Source organism: Pseudophryne corroboree, chromosome 6, assembly GCF_028390025.1.
Source record: "Pseudophryne corroboree isolate aPseCor3 chromosome 6, aPseCor3.hap2, whole genome shotgun sequence".
NCBI classification, from domain to species: Eukaryota; Metazoa; Chordata; class Amphibia; order Anura; family Myobatrachidae; genus Pseudophryne; species Pseudophryne corroboree.
Genome location: NC_086449.1, coordinates 103544799 through 103556847, shown reverse-complemented (window position 1 = coordinate 103556847; position 12049 = coordinate 103544799). Strand labels below are relative to the sequence as shown.

At 45.4% G+C, this 12049-nt stretch overlaps 1 protein-coding gene across 6 annotated transcripts in view; it reads left to right on the top strand.

Annotated features, from left to right (window-relative positions):
* The window catches only part of GMIP (GEM interacting protein), a 176218-nt gene that overhangs the window by 131868 nt on the left and 32301 nt on the right, over positions 1–12049 (top strand). For all 6 annotated transcript variants that reach the window (XM_063931569.1, XM_063931568.1, XM_063931567.1 and 3 more), the window contains 2 exons: positions 1904–2094; positions 4068–4177. In XM_063931569.1, coding sequence (XP_063787639.1) covers positions 1904–2094; positions 4068–4177 — 301 coding nt within the window. The remainder of the gene's footprint in view (positions 1–1903; positions 2095–4067; positions 4178–12049) is intronic.

Sequence of the window (12049 nt, the reverse complement as noted above, 5' to 3'; positions counted from 1 at the left end):
GATCTGCAAGAATTGCTCACAGAGGATCCGTGGCCTCTTCTTATAAGACAGGACCTGTTGCAACAGGGACCCTGTCTCTTCCAAGACTTACCGCGGCTGCGTTTGACGGCATGGCGGTTGAACGCCGGATCCTAGCAGAAAAGGGTATTCCGGAGGAGGTCATTCCTACGCTGATAAAGGCTAGGAAGGACGTAACAGCTAAACATTATCACCGGATATGGCAAAAATATGTTTCTTGGTGTGAGGCCAGCAATGCTCCTACGGAGGAGTTTCAGCTGGGCCGTTTCCTTCACTTCCTTCAGTCGGGAGTGGATTTGGGCCTGAAGTTAGGCTCAATTAAGGTCCAGATTTCAGCCCTTTCCATTTTCTTTCAAAAGGAGTTGGCTTCTCTGCCAGAAGTTCAGACGTTTGTGAAAGGAGTGCTGCATATTCAGCCACCTTTTGTGCCTCCAGTGGCACCTTGGGATCTTAACGTGGTGTTAAGTTTCCTGAAATCGCACTGGTTTGAACCACTTAAAACAGTGGAGTTGAAATATTTCACGTGGAAGGTGGTCATGCTATTAGCCTTGGCTTCGGCTAAGCGCGTGTCAGAATTAGCGGCTTTGTCTCATAAAAGCCCATATCTGGTTTTCCATATGGATAGAGCGGAATTGAGGACACGTCCACAATTTCTGCCAAAAGTGGTCTCATCCTTTCATATGAACCAACCCATTGTGGTGCCTGTGGCTACTCGTGATTTGGAGGATTCCGAGTTACTAGATGTAGTCAGGGCTTTGAAAATTTATGTAGCCAGAACGGCTAGAGTCAGGAAAACGGAGTCACTGTTTATCCTGTATGCATCTAACAAGCTTGGTGCTCCTGCTTCAAAGCAGACTATTGCTCGCTGGATCTGTAACACGATTCAGCAGGCTCATTCTGTGGCTGGATTGCCGCAGCCAAAATCAGTGAAAGCCCATTCCACTAAGAAGGTGGGCTCTCCTTGGGCGGCTGCCCGAGGGGTCTCGGCATTACAACTATGCAGAGCTGCTACTTGGTCAGGTTCAAACACGTTTGCAAGGTTCTACAAGTTTGATACCCTGGCTGAGGAGGACCTATCGTTTGCTTAATCGGTGCTGCAGAGTCATCCGTACTCTCCCGCCCATTTGGGAGCTTTGCTATAATCCCCATGGTCCTTACGGAGTCCCCAGCATCCACTAGGACGTTAGAGAAAATAAGATTTTACTTACCGGTAAATCTATTTCTCGTAGTCCGTAGTGGATGCTGGGCGCCCGTCCCAAGTGCGGACTTCTTCTGCAATGCTTGTATATAGTTATTGCTTAAATAAGGGTTATGTTATAGTTGCATCAGGGTTTATCTGATGCTCTGTTATTGTTCATACTGTTAACTGGGTAAAGTTATCACAAGTTATACGGTGTGATTGGTGTGGCTGGTATGAGTCTTACCCTGGATTCCCAAAATCCTTTCCTTGTACTGTCAGCTCTTCCGGGCACAGTTTCTTTAACTGAGGTCTGGAGGAGGGACATAGAGGGAGGAGCCAGAGCACACCAGAATCCAAATTCTTTCTTAAAGTGCCCATGTCTCCTGCGGAGCCCGTCTATTCCCCATGGTCCTTACGGAGTCCCCAGCATCCACTACGGACTACGAGAAATAGATTTACCGGTAAGTAAAATCTTATTTTTTCTGCATTTTTTTCCTAAGTATGCACAGCCACGCCTTCTGTGATTAGGCCACGCCTCCTGAAAAGTTCCTGGGCCTGGCAGGCTCTCTACTGCCCTGTACACTGCAACTATGCCTTGTACGGATTTTATTATGTTCATTTATTGCTTTATCTACCTTGTCTGTATATTTTCTTATGTAAGGTGCCTTATAAATAAATGCTAATGATAATAATAATATCTGACAGGTGACGCAGAATCTCATGCGTATGAAACGGTCCCAGTGCGAATCTGTCCCCAATGGCTATGGGAACTTGCTCAGCACGAGTGAACCTTACGAAGTTGGAGACCGATATCTTCAGTTCATCTTGACCTTACCAAGAAAGCACATAGAGGCAGATACATATTCCTTCCAGGAGTACATCTCCACAGTCCAGAGGTGATGTCACCAGACACTGAAAGAGAGAATTGTATTACTGCATGTGTGGCATAAATGAATCATGAAAGTCAGGGGACATAGGGACTGTATTACACTTGTCACTATAGTGTGTTTGAAAGGTTTTTTATTTATTTTTTACATTAATGGAAAATGTGCCCAGGAGTGAGCTTTCCCATGAAAGTCTTCAAAAGCAGGCTCGGACTGGCCCACAGGGGTACTGGGGAAACCACCGGTAGGCCCCACTGCCTGGGGGGGCCTCCTCCTTTTGGGATCAGGTTCTAGACTGAGCACTTGAATTATATATTATACATATGTTACCTTATACTGCACAGTATTATGATGTATTATCTACAGTACATTGCTGTCATTAATCTGGCACATTATCATGCATGCACTAGCATTAATTACTATATAAATTATCAAGGAGACCAGACCAGGTACTCTATAATGGTTAGCCAAACCTCTGTGGTGGCTGACCACACCCCCTTTGGTGGCTGGCCACACCTCTAATCATGGGCCCCTACCACTACATACCCCCGGTGGGCCCATCATGCTCCAGTCCGACACTGTTCACAAGACATTCCATTGAAAGTATAGGATGGTGACCGGTTCCACCATCTCCGAGGATGTGTAAAGTCAAGTCATTTGCAGTAAGAACGACGGTTAGGTTAGGTACCACCAACCACCAGGGAGACTTAGGGTTAGGCAGTGGGGAGGGAGGGTTGAGCTGCGCGCAGGGGGGGAGGATAGGGGGCTAGAGTTAGTATAATTACTAAACAGGTGTCGGGATTCTGCGCATCGGGATGCCACTGTCGGTATTCTGACCGCCGGCATCCCAGGCTCCGGGATCCTGATACCAACCCATTGGAACCTGTTTACACAATTCAGTACTTATGGTGGATTCAGAGGCACACAGATTTCAGTCATATCTACACTTGCAGCTGAGTAGATGGAACTGTGCAGCAACGGAGTGTTCACACATAGGATAAGTGTTCCTTGGGTGTGTGGATGGAATTGTGACCTTTTCAGTGGAGAGCGTATGCAGGGATTCATCCAACTTCAGGCAAAACTCTTGTTCCAGTGATAGGACTAGTATAAATGTCTGAAATGAATACACCAATCTGGAGATGACCAGTAGTGGATGAGGGTCTTAGTAGCATCCAGGGTGGGAAATATTTGTAAGATGGAAACAGCAAGACTGTGATAGGTGCTGAATGTGTGGTTTGAAGGAGAGGGAGGAATCAAGGATAATTCCAAGACAATGCACTTGAGGGCTAGAGGAGATAGTTGTGCCATCAATAGCTAGTGAAATTGTGGCGGTGAGGTTATGCGGGATGGAGGGAAGATGATTAGCTTAGTCTTAGACATGTTAAGTTTAAGAAAGTGCTGGGACATCCTAGAAGAGATAGCAGAGAGACATCTGGAGATATGAGTGAGGAGAGAGGTCAGGGGAGGAAAGGTAGATACGAGTGTAGTAGACAGCTTGTGGCTCTTCTCTGTGCAGCATCCAACAGCAGTCTTCAGTCATATTGACGTGCCACCTCTGGTATCTGCATTCCATCTCCTTGATATCTTGATGAAATCTTTTCCCCTACTCTTCACTTAAAGCACCTGGAATTGTCTTCTCTTCATGATGACTCATGGCACCTATTATAATTAATGAATAGCCGTCCACACCCCTCCCCCATTACCGCTCTTTGTTCTTAGAATGCTTCTTCGAAACTTGATCAAATTATAGTATAAATGTTTGTATAAAATTGATACATGATTGAACTTTGTTAGTACATTTTCTGAAAATAGCACCCAAAAACTTATAAAACTCAGCTATTTGTTTGCATACAATATTTCCATTGCAGGCTTGTGTTATTAGTCTAAATTCTCTTGAACAATTAGACCACTAAATAAGATATCAACCATCACTGGGTGCACTACACTATGGCACAAACATCCTGTTTTATCTGATGATTGTGCAGGTCGCCATCTGGTGGCAGAAGAAAGAATGCAGTGCATCTGGTCCGAGTGTCGTCTTCCTTATCTGACCTGAATGTGAAGATCGATGAGACTGCGACAAGGCTCTCTCCAGGTGTGTGGGGTTTTTTTACTCTGATTTTTCCATTTTAACAAAACAGCAAAAGTTTATCAAAATCTAGCAAAATAATAACAAGTAACATAGTAAACTAACTAAAATAAGTTAACCAGGTTGTACTTTAAAATTCACACATATCCATACACAACTGTACATGCTCATTCATAATATTACATACTCATATAAGAAGAGCATAGTGACTGGATAGGAAAGGAGAGGGTTCATAATATTTAGAGATGAGCGGGTTCGGTTCGTCGAGATCCAAACCCCCCCGAACTTCACCTATTTTACACGGGTCCGAGGCAGCCTCGGATCTTCCCGCCTTGCTCGGTTAATCCGAACGAGGACGAACGTCATCATCCCGCTGTCGGACTCTCGCGAGATTCGTATTCCATATAAAGACCCGCGCGTCGCCGCCATTTTCACTTGTGCATTGGAGATTGAACGGAGAGGACGTGGCTACGTTCTCTGCCTGAAAAGCTCCATATCTGTGCTCAGTGTGCTGCAAATATCTATGCTCAGTGTGCTGCAAATATCTACGTTCTCTGCCTGAAAAGCTCCATATCTGTGCTTAGAGTGCTGCAAATATCTGTGCTCAGTGTGCTGCATTGTGGGGACCACCAGTATATAATTATAGTAGTACAGTACAGTAGGCCATTGCTGTATCTTGCAGCTCCGTGTCAGACTCAGTTCTAGACAGTATCCTGATCATCAGTACTCAATATCTGCTGCATTGTTGTGTGACCAGTATAAACTATATATATTATATATAGTAGTACAGTGCAGCATTTTGGTGACCACCAGTATAGTAGTACAGTACAGTAGGCCATTGCTGTATCTTGCAGCTCTGTGTCACTTCAAGTATCCATATCTGTGCTGCATTGTTGTGAGCAGTATATATAGTAGTATAGTGCAGCATTTTTTTGACCAAAAGTATATAGTTGTACAGTACAGTAGTCCATTGTGTTAGGATCTCCTGCTCTGTGCTGCCACGTCGCCATGGCAACCGGGAGGCAAGTGTTAGCGAAGTAACCTGAGCGCAGCTGATACTCCGGTCCGGGTTTTTACTGTGTAGTGGTTACAGGCTCTGTGCACGGCAGGGAATCCGGCGCTGGTTTTGTGCTCACAGTCTGTGAGGTCTGAGTGGGGCGTGGACAGCACCTGCTATATAAACCATCCTCTCAGGCTAGGCAAATGCTGCTGAATCTTTGTTTGTTAGTCAGTTCCAGAGAGTTAGCTAGTACTGTGTGACTTTGTATTTACTTGTTGCTTACTGCGAATAGGCCTTGGGATTCGGTACTTCATTCTGCCAATCCGGACCTAGCAGTAAGACTGGAGTCAGTTGTTTGACCTGCTGGGGTTCTTTTGCTATTCTGTGAACCCAGCAGGTTTGCGGCTGTACTCTCAGACCTGCTTGCTTAATCCTCCCTCACTGTGCAGGGCGTCCAGGTGTCAGTTTAGTGGCAGTAAGCTGAACCTGTGCCCTGCAAGTGGGGGGTTAGGATTGTGGATACTCTCCTTGTGTCTATATTTCTATCTCTGACCAAGGAGTTTATTCCCACACCCGTTGGTAACCCTTTGGGGGTTTTTCTGTTGCTCTTAGCAACATCATTTTAGGTGCTCCACATGTTAAATCACTACACATCGCTTCATTGTCCGCTCTATTCCATCTGAGCATTCCTGACACTAGGGAGACACCCAATTCCTGAGCCTTTGGGCTTCTCTGTTCACTTTGTGTTTATTAGTTATTCCATCACCTCCTGTGTATGTTATGTTATACTGTCTGTGAGTTCGTTTGCTTCGCTTCCCTCTCTGTTCATACACTGGTATACTCCTGTTAGCACTGGTGTGCGTAACACATTGGTGTATCTTGCTGCTCCGTGTCACTTCAAATATCCATATCTGTGCTGCATTGTTGTGAGCAGTATATATAGTAGTACAGTGCAGCATTTTGGTGACCAACAGTATATAGTTGTACAGTACAGTAGTCCATTGCTGTATCTTGCAGCTCCGTATCACTTCAAGTATCCCTAGCTGTGCTGCATTGTTGTGAGCAGTATATATAGTAGTACAGTGCAGCATTTTGGTGACCAACAGTATATAGCTGTACAATACAGTAGTCCATTGCTGTATCTTGCAGCTCCGTGTCACTTCAAGTATCCATATCTGTACTGCATTGTTGTGAGCAGTATATAGTAGTACAGTGCAGCATTTTGGTGACCAACAGTATATAGTTGTACAGTACAGTAGTCCATTGCTGTATCTTGCAGCTCTGTGTCACTTCAAGTATCCATATCTGTGCTGCATTGTTGTGAGCAGTATATATAGTAGTACAGTGCAGCATTTTGGTGACCAACAGTATATAGTTGTACAGTACAGTAGTCCATTGCTGTATCTTGCAGCTCCGTATCACTTCAAGTATTCATATCTGTGCTGCATTGTTGTGAGCAGTATATATAGTAGTACAGTGCAGCATTTTGATGACCAACAGTATATAGTTGTACAGTACAGTAGTCCATTGCTGCATCTTGCAGCTCCGTATCACTTCAAGTATCCCTAGCTGTGCTGCATTGTTGTGAGCAGTATATATAGTAGTACAGTGCAGCATTTTGGTGACCAACAGTATATAGTTGTACAGTACAGTAGTCTATATTGCTGTATCTTGCAGCTCCGTGTCACTTCAAGTATCCATATCTGTACTGCATTGTTGTGAGCAGTATATAGTAGTACAGTGCAGCATTTTGGTGACCAACAGTATATAGTTGTACAGTACAGTAGTCCATTGCTGTATCTTGCAGCTCCGTATCACTTCAAGTATTCATATCTGTGCTGCATTGTTGTGAGCAGTATATATAGTAGTACAGTGCAGCATTTTGATGACCAACAGTATATAGTTGTACAGTACAGTAGTCCATTGCTGCATCTTGCAGCTCTGTGTCACTGCAAGTATCCATATCTGTGCTGCATTGTTGTGAGCAGTATATATAGTAGTACAGTGCAGCATTTTAGTGACCAACAGTATATAGTTGTACAGTAAAGTAGTCCATTGCTGTATCTTGCAGCTCCGTGTCACTGCAAGTATCCATATCTGTGCTGCATTGTTGTGAGCAGTATATATAGTAGTACAGTGCAGCATTTTGGTGACCAACAGTATATAGTTGTACAGTACAGTAGTCCATTGCTGTATCTTGCAGCTCCGTGTCACTGCAAGTATCCATAGCTGTGCTGCATTGTTGTGAGCATTATATAGTAGTACAGTAGGCCATTGCTATTGATATAATAATATTACTGGCATATAATTCCACAAATTAAAAAATGGAGAACAAAAATGTGGAGGGTAAAATAGGGAAAGATCAAGATCCACTTCCACCTAGTGCTGAAGCTGCTGCCACTAGTCATGGCAGAGACGATGAAATGCCATCAACGTAGTCTGCCAAGGCCAAAGCCCAATGTCATAGTAGAGAGCGTGTAAAATCCAAAAAGCAAAAGTTCAGTAAAATGATGACCCAAAAATCTAAATTAAAAGCATCTGAGGAGAAGAGTAAACTTGCCAATGTGCCATTTACGACACGGAGTGGCAAGGAACGGCTGGGGCCCTAGCCTGCGTTCATGGCTAGTGGTTCAGCTTCACATGAGGATGGAAGCACTCTTCCTCCCTCTACAAAAATTAAAAGAGTTAAGCTGGCAAAAGCACAGCAAAGAACTGTGCGTTCTTCTAAATCACAAATCCCCAAGGAGAGTCCAATTGTGTCGGCTGCGATGCCTTACCTTCCCAACACTGGACAGGAAGAGGTGGCTCCTTCCACCATTTGCACGCCCCCTGCAAGTGCTGGAAGGAGCACCCACAGTCCAGTTCCTGACAGTCAAATTGAAGATGTCACTGTCGAAGTACAGGCGCTGAGGAGGAAATTGACAAGGAGGATTCTGATGGTGAGGTGGTTTGTTTAAGTCAGGCACACGGGGAGACACCTGTTGTCCGTGGGATGAATAAGGCCATTGACATGCCTGGTCAAAATACCAAAAAAATGTGGAATTATTTCAACAGAAATGCGGACAACTGGTGTCAAGCCATGTGTTGCCTTTGTCAAGCTGTAATAAGTAGGGGTAAGGACGTTAACCACCTAGGAACATCCTCCCTTATACGTCACCTGGAGCGCATTCATCAGAAGTCATTGACAAGTTCAAAAACTTTGGGTGACAGCGGAAGCAGTCCACTGACAACTAAATCCCTTCATCTTGTACCCAAGCTCCTGCAAACCACACCACCAACTCCCTCAGTGTCAATTTCCTCCTTATACAGGAAAGCCAATAGTCCTGCAGGCCATGTCACTGGAAAGTCTGACGAGTCCTCTCCTGACTGGGATTCCTCCGATGGATCCTTGAGTGTAACGTCTACTGCTGCTGGCGATGCTGTTGTTGCTGCTGGGAGTCGATCATCCCAGAGGGGAAGTCGGAAGACTATTTGTACTACTTCCAGTAAGCTACTGACTGTCCAACAGTCCTTTGCGAGGAAGATGAAATATCACAGCACTCATCCTGTTGCAAAGCGGATAACTCAGGCCTTGGCAGCTGTGTTGGTGTTAGACATGCGTCCGGTATCCGGCGTTAGTTCACGGGGACTTAGAGAATTTCTTGAGGTAGTGTGTCCCCGGTACCAAATACCATCTAGGTTCCACTTCTCCAGGCAGGCGATACCGAGAATGTACACAGACGTCAGAAAGAGTCACCAGTGTCCTAAAAAATGCAGTTGTACCCAATGTCCACTTAACCACGGACATGTGGACAAGTGGAGCAGGCAGACTCAGGACTATATGACTGTGACAGCCCACTGGGTAGATGTATTGCCTCCCGCAGCAAGAACAGCAGCGGCGGCACCAGTAGCAGCATCTCACAAATGCCAACTCGTTCCTAGGCAGGCTACGCTTTGTATCACCACTTTCCATAAGAGACACACAGCTGACAACCTCTTACGGAAACTGAGGAACATCATCGCAGATTGGCTTAGCCCAATTGGACTCTCCTGGAGATTTGTGGCATCTGACAACGCCACCAATATTGTGCTGCATTACATGTGGGCAAATTCCAGCACGTCCCATGTTTTGCACATACATTGAATTTGGTGGTGCAGAATTTTAAAAAAAACGACAGGGGCGTGCAAGAGATGCTGTCGGTGGGCTGAAGAATTGCGGGCCACTTTCGGCATTCAGCCACCGCGTGCTGAAGACTGGAGCACCAGCAAACACTCCTGAACCTGCCCCGCCATCATCTGAAGCAAGAGGTGGTAACGAGGTGGAATTCAACCCTCTATATGCTTCAGAGGATGGAGGAGCATCAAAAGGCCATTCAAGCCTATACATCTGCCTACGATATAGGCAAATGAGGGGGAATGCACCTGACTCAATCGCAGTGGAGAATGATTTCAACGATGTGCAAGGTTCTGCAACCCTTTGAACTTGCCATATGTGTAGTCAGTTCAGACACTGCCAGCCTGAGTCAGGTCAGTCCCCTCATCAGGCTTTTGCAGAAGCAGCCAGAGAGATTGAAGGAGGAGCTAAAACGGAGTGATTCCGCTAGGCATGTGGGACTTGTGGATGGAGCCCTTCATTCGCTTAACCAGGATTCACGGGTGGTCAATCTATTGAAATCAGAGCACTACATTTTGGCCACTGTGCTCGATCCTAGGTTTAAAGCCTACGTTGTATCTCTCTTTCCGGCAGACACAAGTCTGCACATGTTCAAAGATCTGCTGGTGAGACACTTGTCAAGTCAAGCGGAACGTGACCCGCCAAAAGCTCCTCCTTCATTTTCTCCCGCCACTGGAGCTGCCAGGAAAAGAATCAGATTTCCAAAACCACCCGCTGGCGGTGATGCAGGGCAGTCAGGAGCAATAGCCGACATCTGGTCCGAACTGAAGGACCTGCCAACGATTACTGACATGTCGTCTACTGTCACTGCATATGATTCTGTCACCATTGAAAGAATGGTGGAGGATTATATGAGTGACAGCATCCAAGTAGGAACGTCAGACAGTCCGTATGTATACTGGCAGGAAAAAGAGGCAATTTGGAGGCGCTTGCACAAACTGGCTTTATTTTACCTAAGTTGCCCCCCTCCAGTGTGTACTCCGAAAGAGTGTTTAGTGCAGCCGGTCACCTTGTCAGCGATCGGCGTACGAGGTTACTTCCTCAAAATATGGAGAAGATGATGTTCATCAAAATGAATTATAATCAATTCCTTCGTGGAGACATTCACCAGCAATTGCCTCCAGAAAGTACACAGGGACCTGAGATGGTGGATTCCAGTGGGGACGAATTAATACTCTGCGAGGAGGGGGATGTACACAGTGAAAGGGGTGAGTAATCGGAGGATGATGATGAGGTGGACATCTTGCCTCTGTAGAGCCAGTTTGAGCAAGGAGAGATTGATTGCTTCTTTTTTTGGTGGGGGCCCAAACCAACCAGTCATTTCAGCCACAGTCGTGTGGCAGACCCTGTCGCTGAAATGACTGGTATTATACAACATAAGGGTGGTTGGGAGGGCCCAAGGACAATTCCATCTTGCACCTCTTTTTTTAATTTATTTATCTTTGCATCATGTGTTGTTTGGGGCCAATTTTTTTAAGTGCCATTCTGTCTGCCACTGCAGTGCCACTCCTAGATGGGCCAGGTGTTTGTGCCGGCCACTTGGGTCGCTTAGCTTAGTCATCCAGCGACCTCGGTGCAAATTTTAGGACTAAAAATAATATTGTGAGGTGTTCAGAATAGACTGGAAATGAGTGGAAATTATGGTTATTGAGGTTAATAATACTATAGGATCAAAATTACCCCCAAATTCTATGATTTAAGCTGTTTTTGAGTGGTTTTTGGAAAAAAACACCCAAATCCGACAAAAAATTTTAAGGGAGGTTTTGCCAAAACGCGTCCGAATCCAAAACACGGCCGCGGAACCGAATCCAAAACCAAAACACAAAACCCGAAAAATTTCCGCTGCACATCTCTAACATACTAATATAAGAATATAAGAAGAGCGTAGTGACTGGATAGGAAAGGAGAGGGTTAAAACTCTGAGGCTGGGAAGGGCCTTGTATGGTGTCAGGTGGTAGTTTTAATCCAGTAGTGAAAGCAAGGGGGGAGGGGGGGTAGTTCTAATCATTAAGGCTTGTTTGGGGTGGAGTAAGCCTCTTTTGCTTTTGTCCCCCCTCCCCTTTTTTGTTGCTGTTGGGTTGTTTTGCTTTCGGTGTTGTGTTAGCTGCGTTTTGGCGGGAAAGAAGGGAAGGTTACCTGTTTTAGGGTGTATATAGATTGGTTTTCAGTCATTCCTAGTTGTTCGCTGACTGTGCATATCTGCTGGACCACCCTAACGGGGGCAGCCTCATCACCCATATGGGTGGGTAGTCAAGGTAGTAGGTTGGGTGAATACCATTGTGTGTATCTTGTTTGGTTTATGGTAGTGATGATGATAGCTTTTCAGGTTTGGGAAGTAGTTTAGCAGTTCTTTCTTTACCACCATTATTTAATTATTTTCTTTACAGCTATTTCAAGTTATAGCTTTTTCAAATGAATAAGCTAACAGTTCCTGCCACATCTGAGTCTCTGTGTCGTTATTTAATTAAAGTTAAAGTGTTATTTAATGATTCATGTACAGGGCAATTCATCAGCCGTTAGGAGGTTTATACATATACCCATAGTCATACCTAATGTATATGTAGATTAGGGTTGGGTGACCGGCGGTCGGGATCCTGGCGGTCAGCATACCGATGCCAGGATCCCGCCCGATAGAATACCGGCAGGGTGATGAGCGCAACAAAGCCCCTTGCAGGCTCGGTGGCTCACTGCTCTCTCCACAGGTTCTTTTCCCACTCTATGGGTG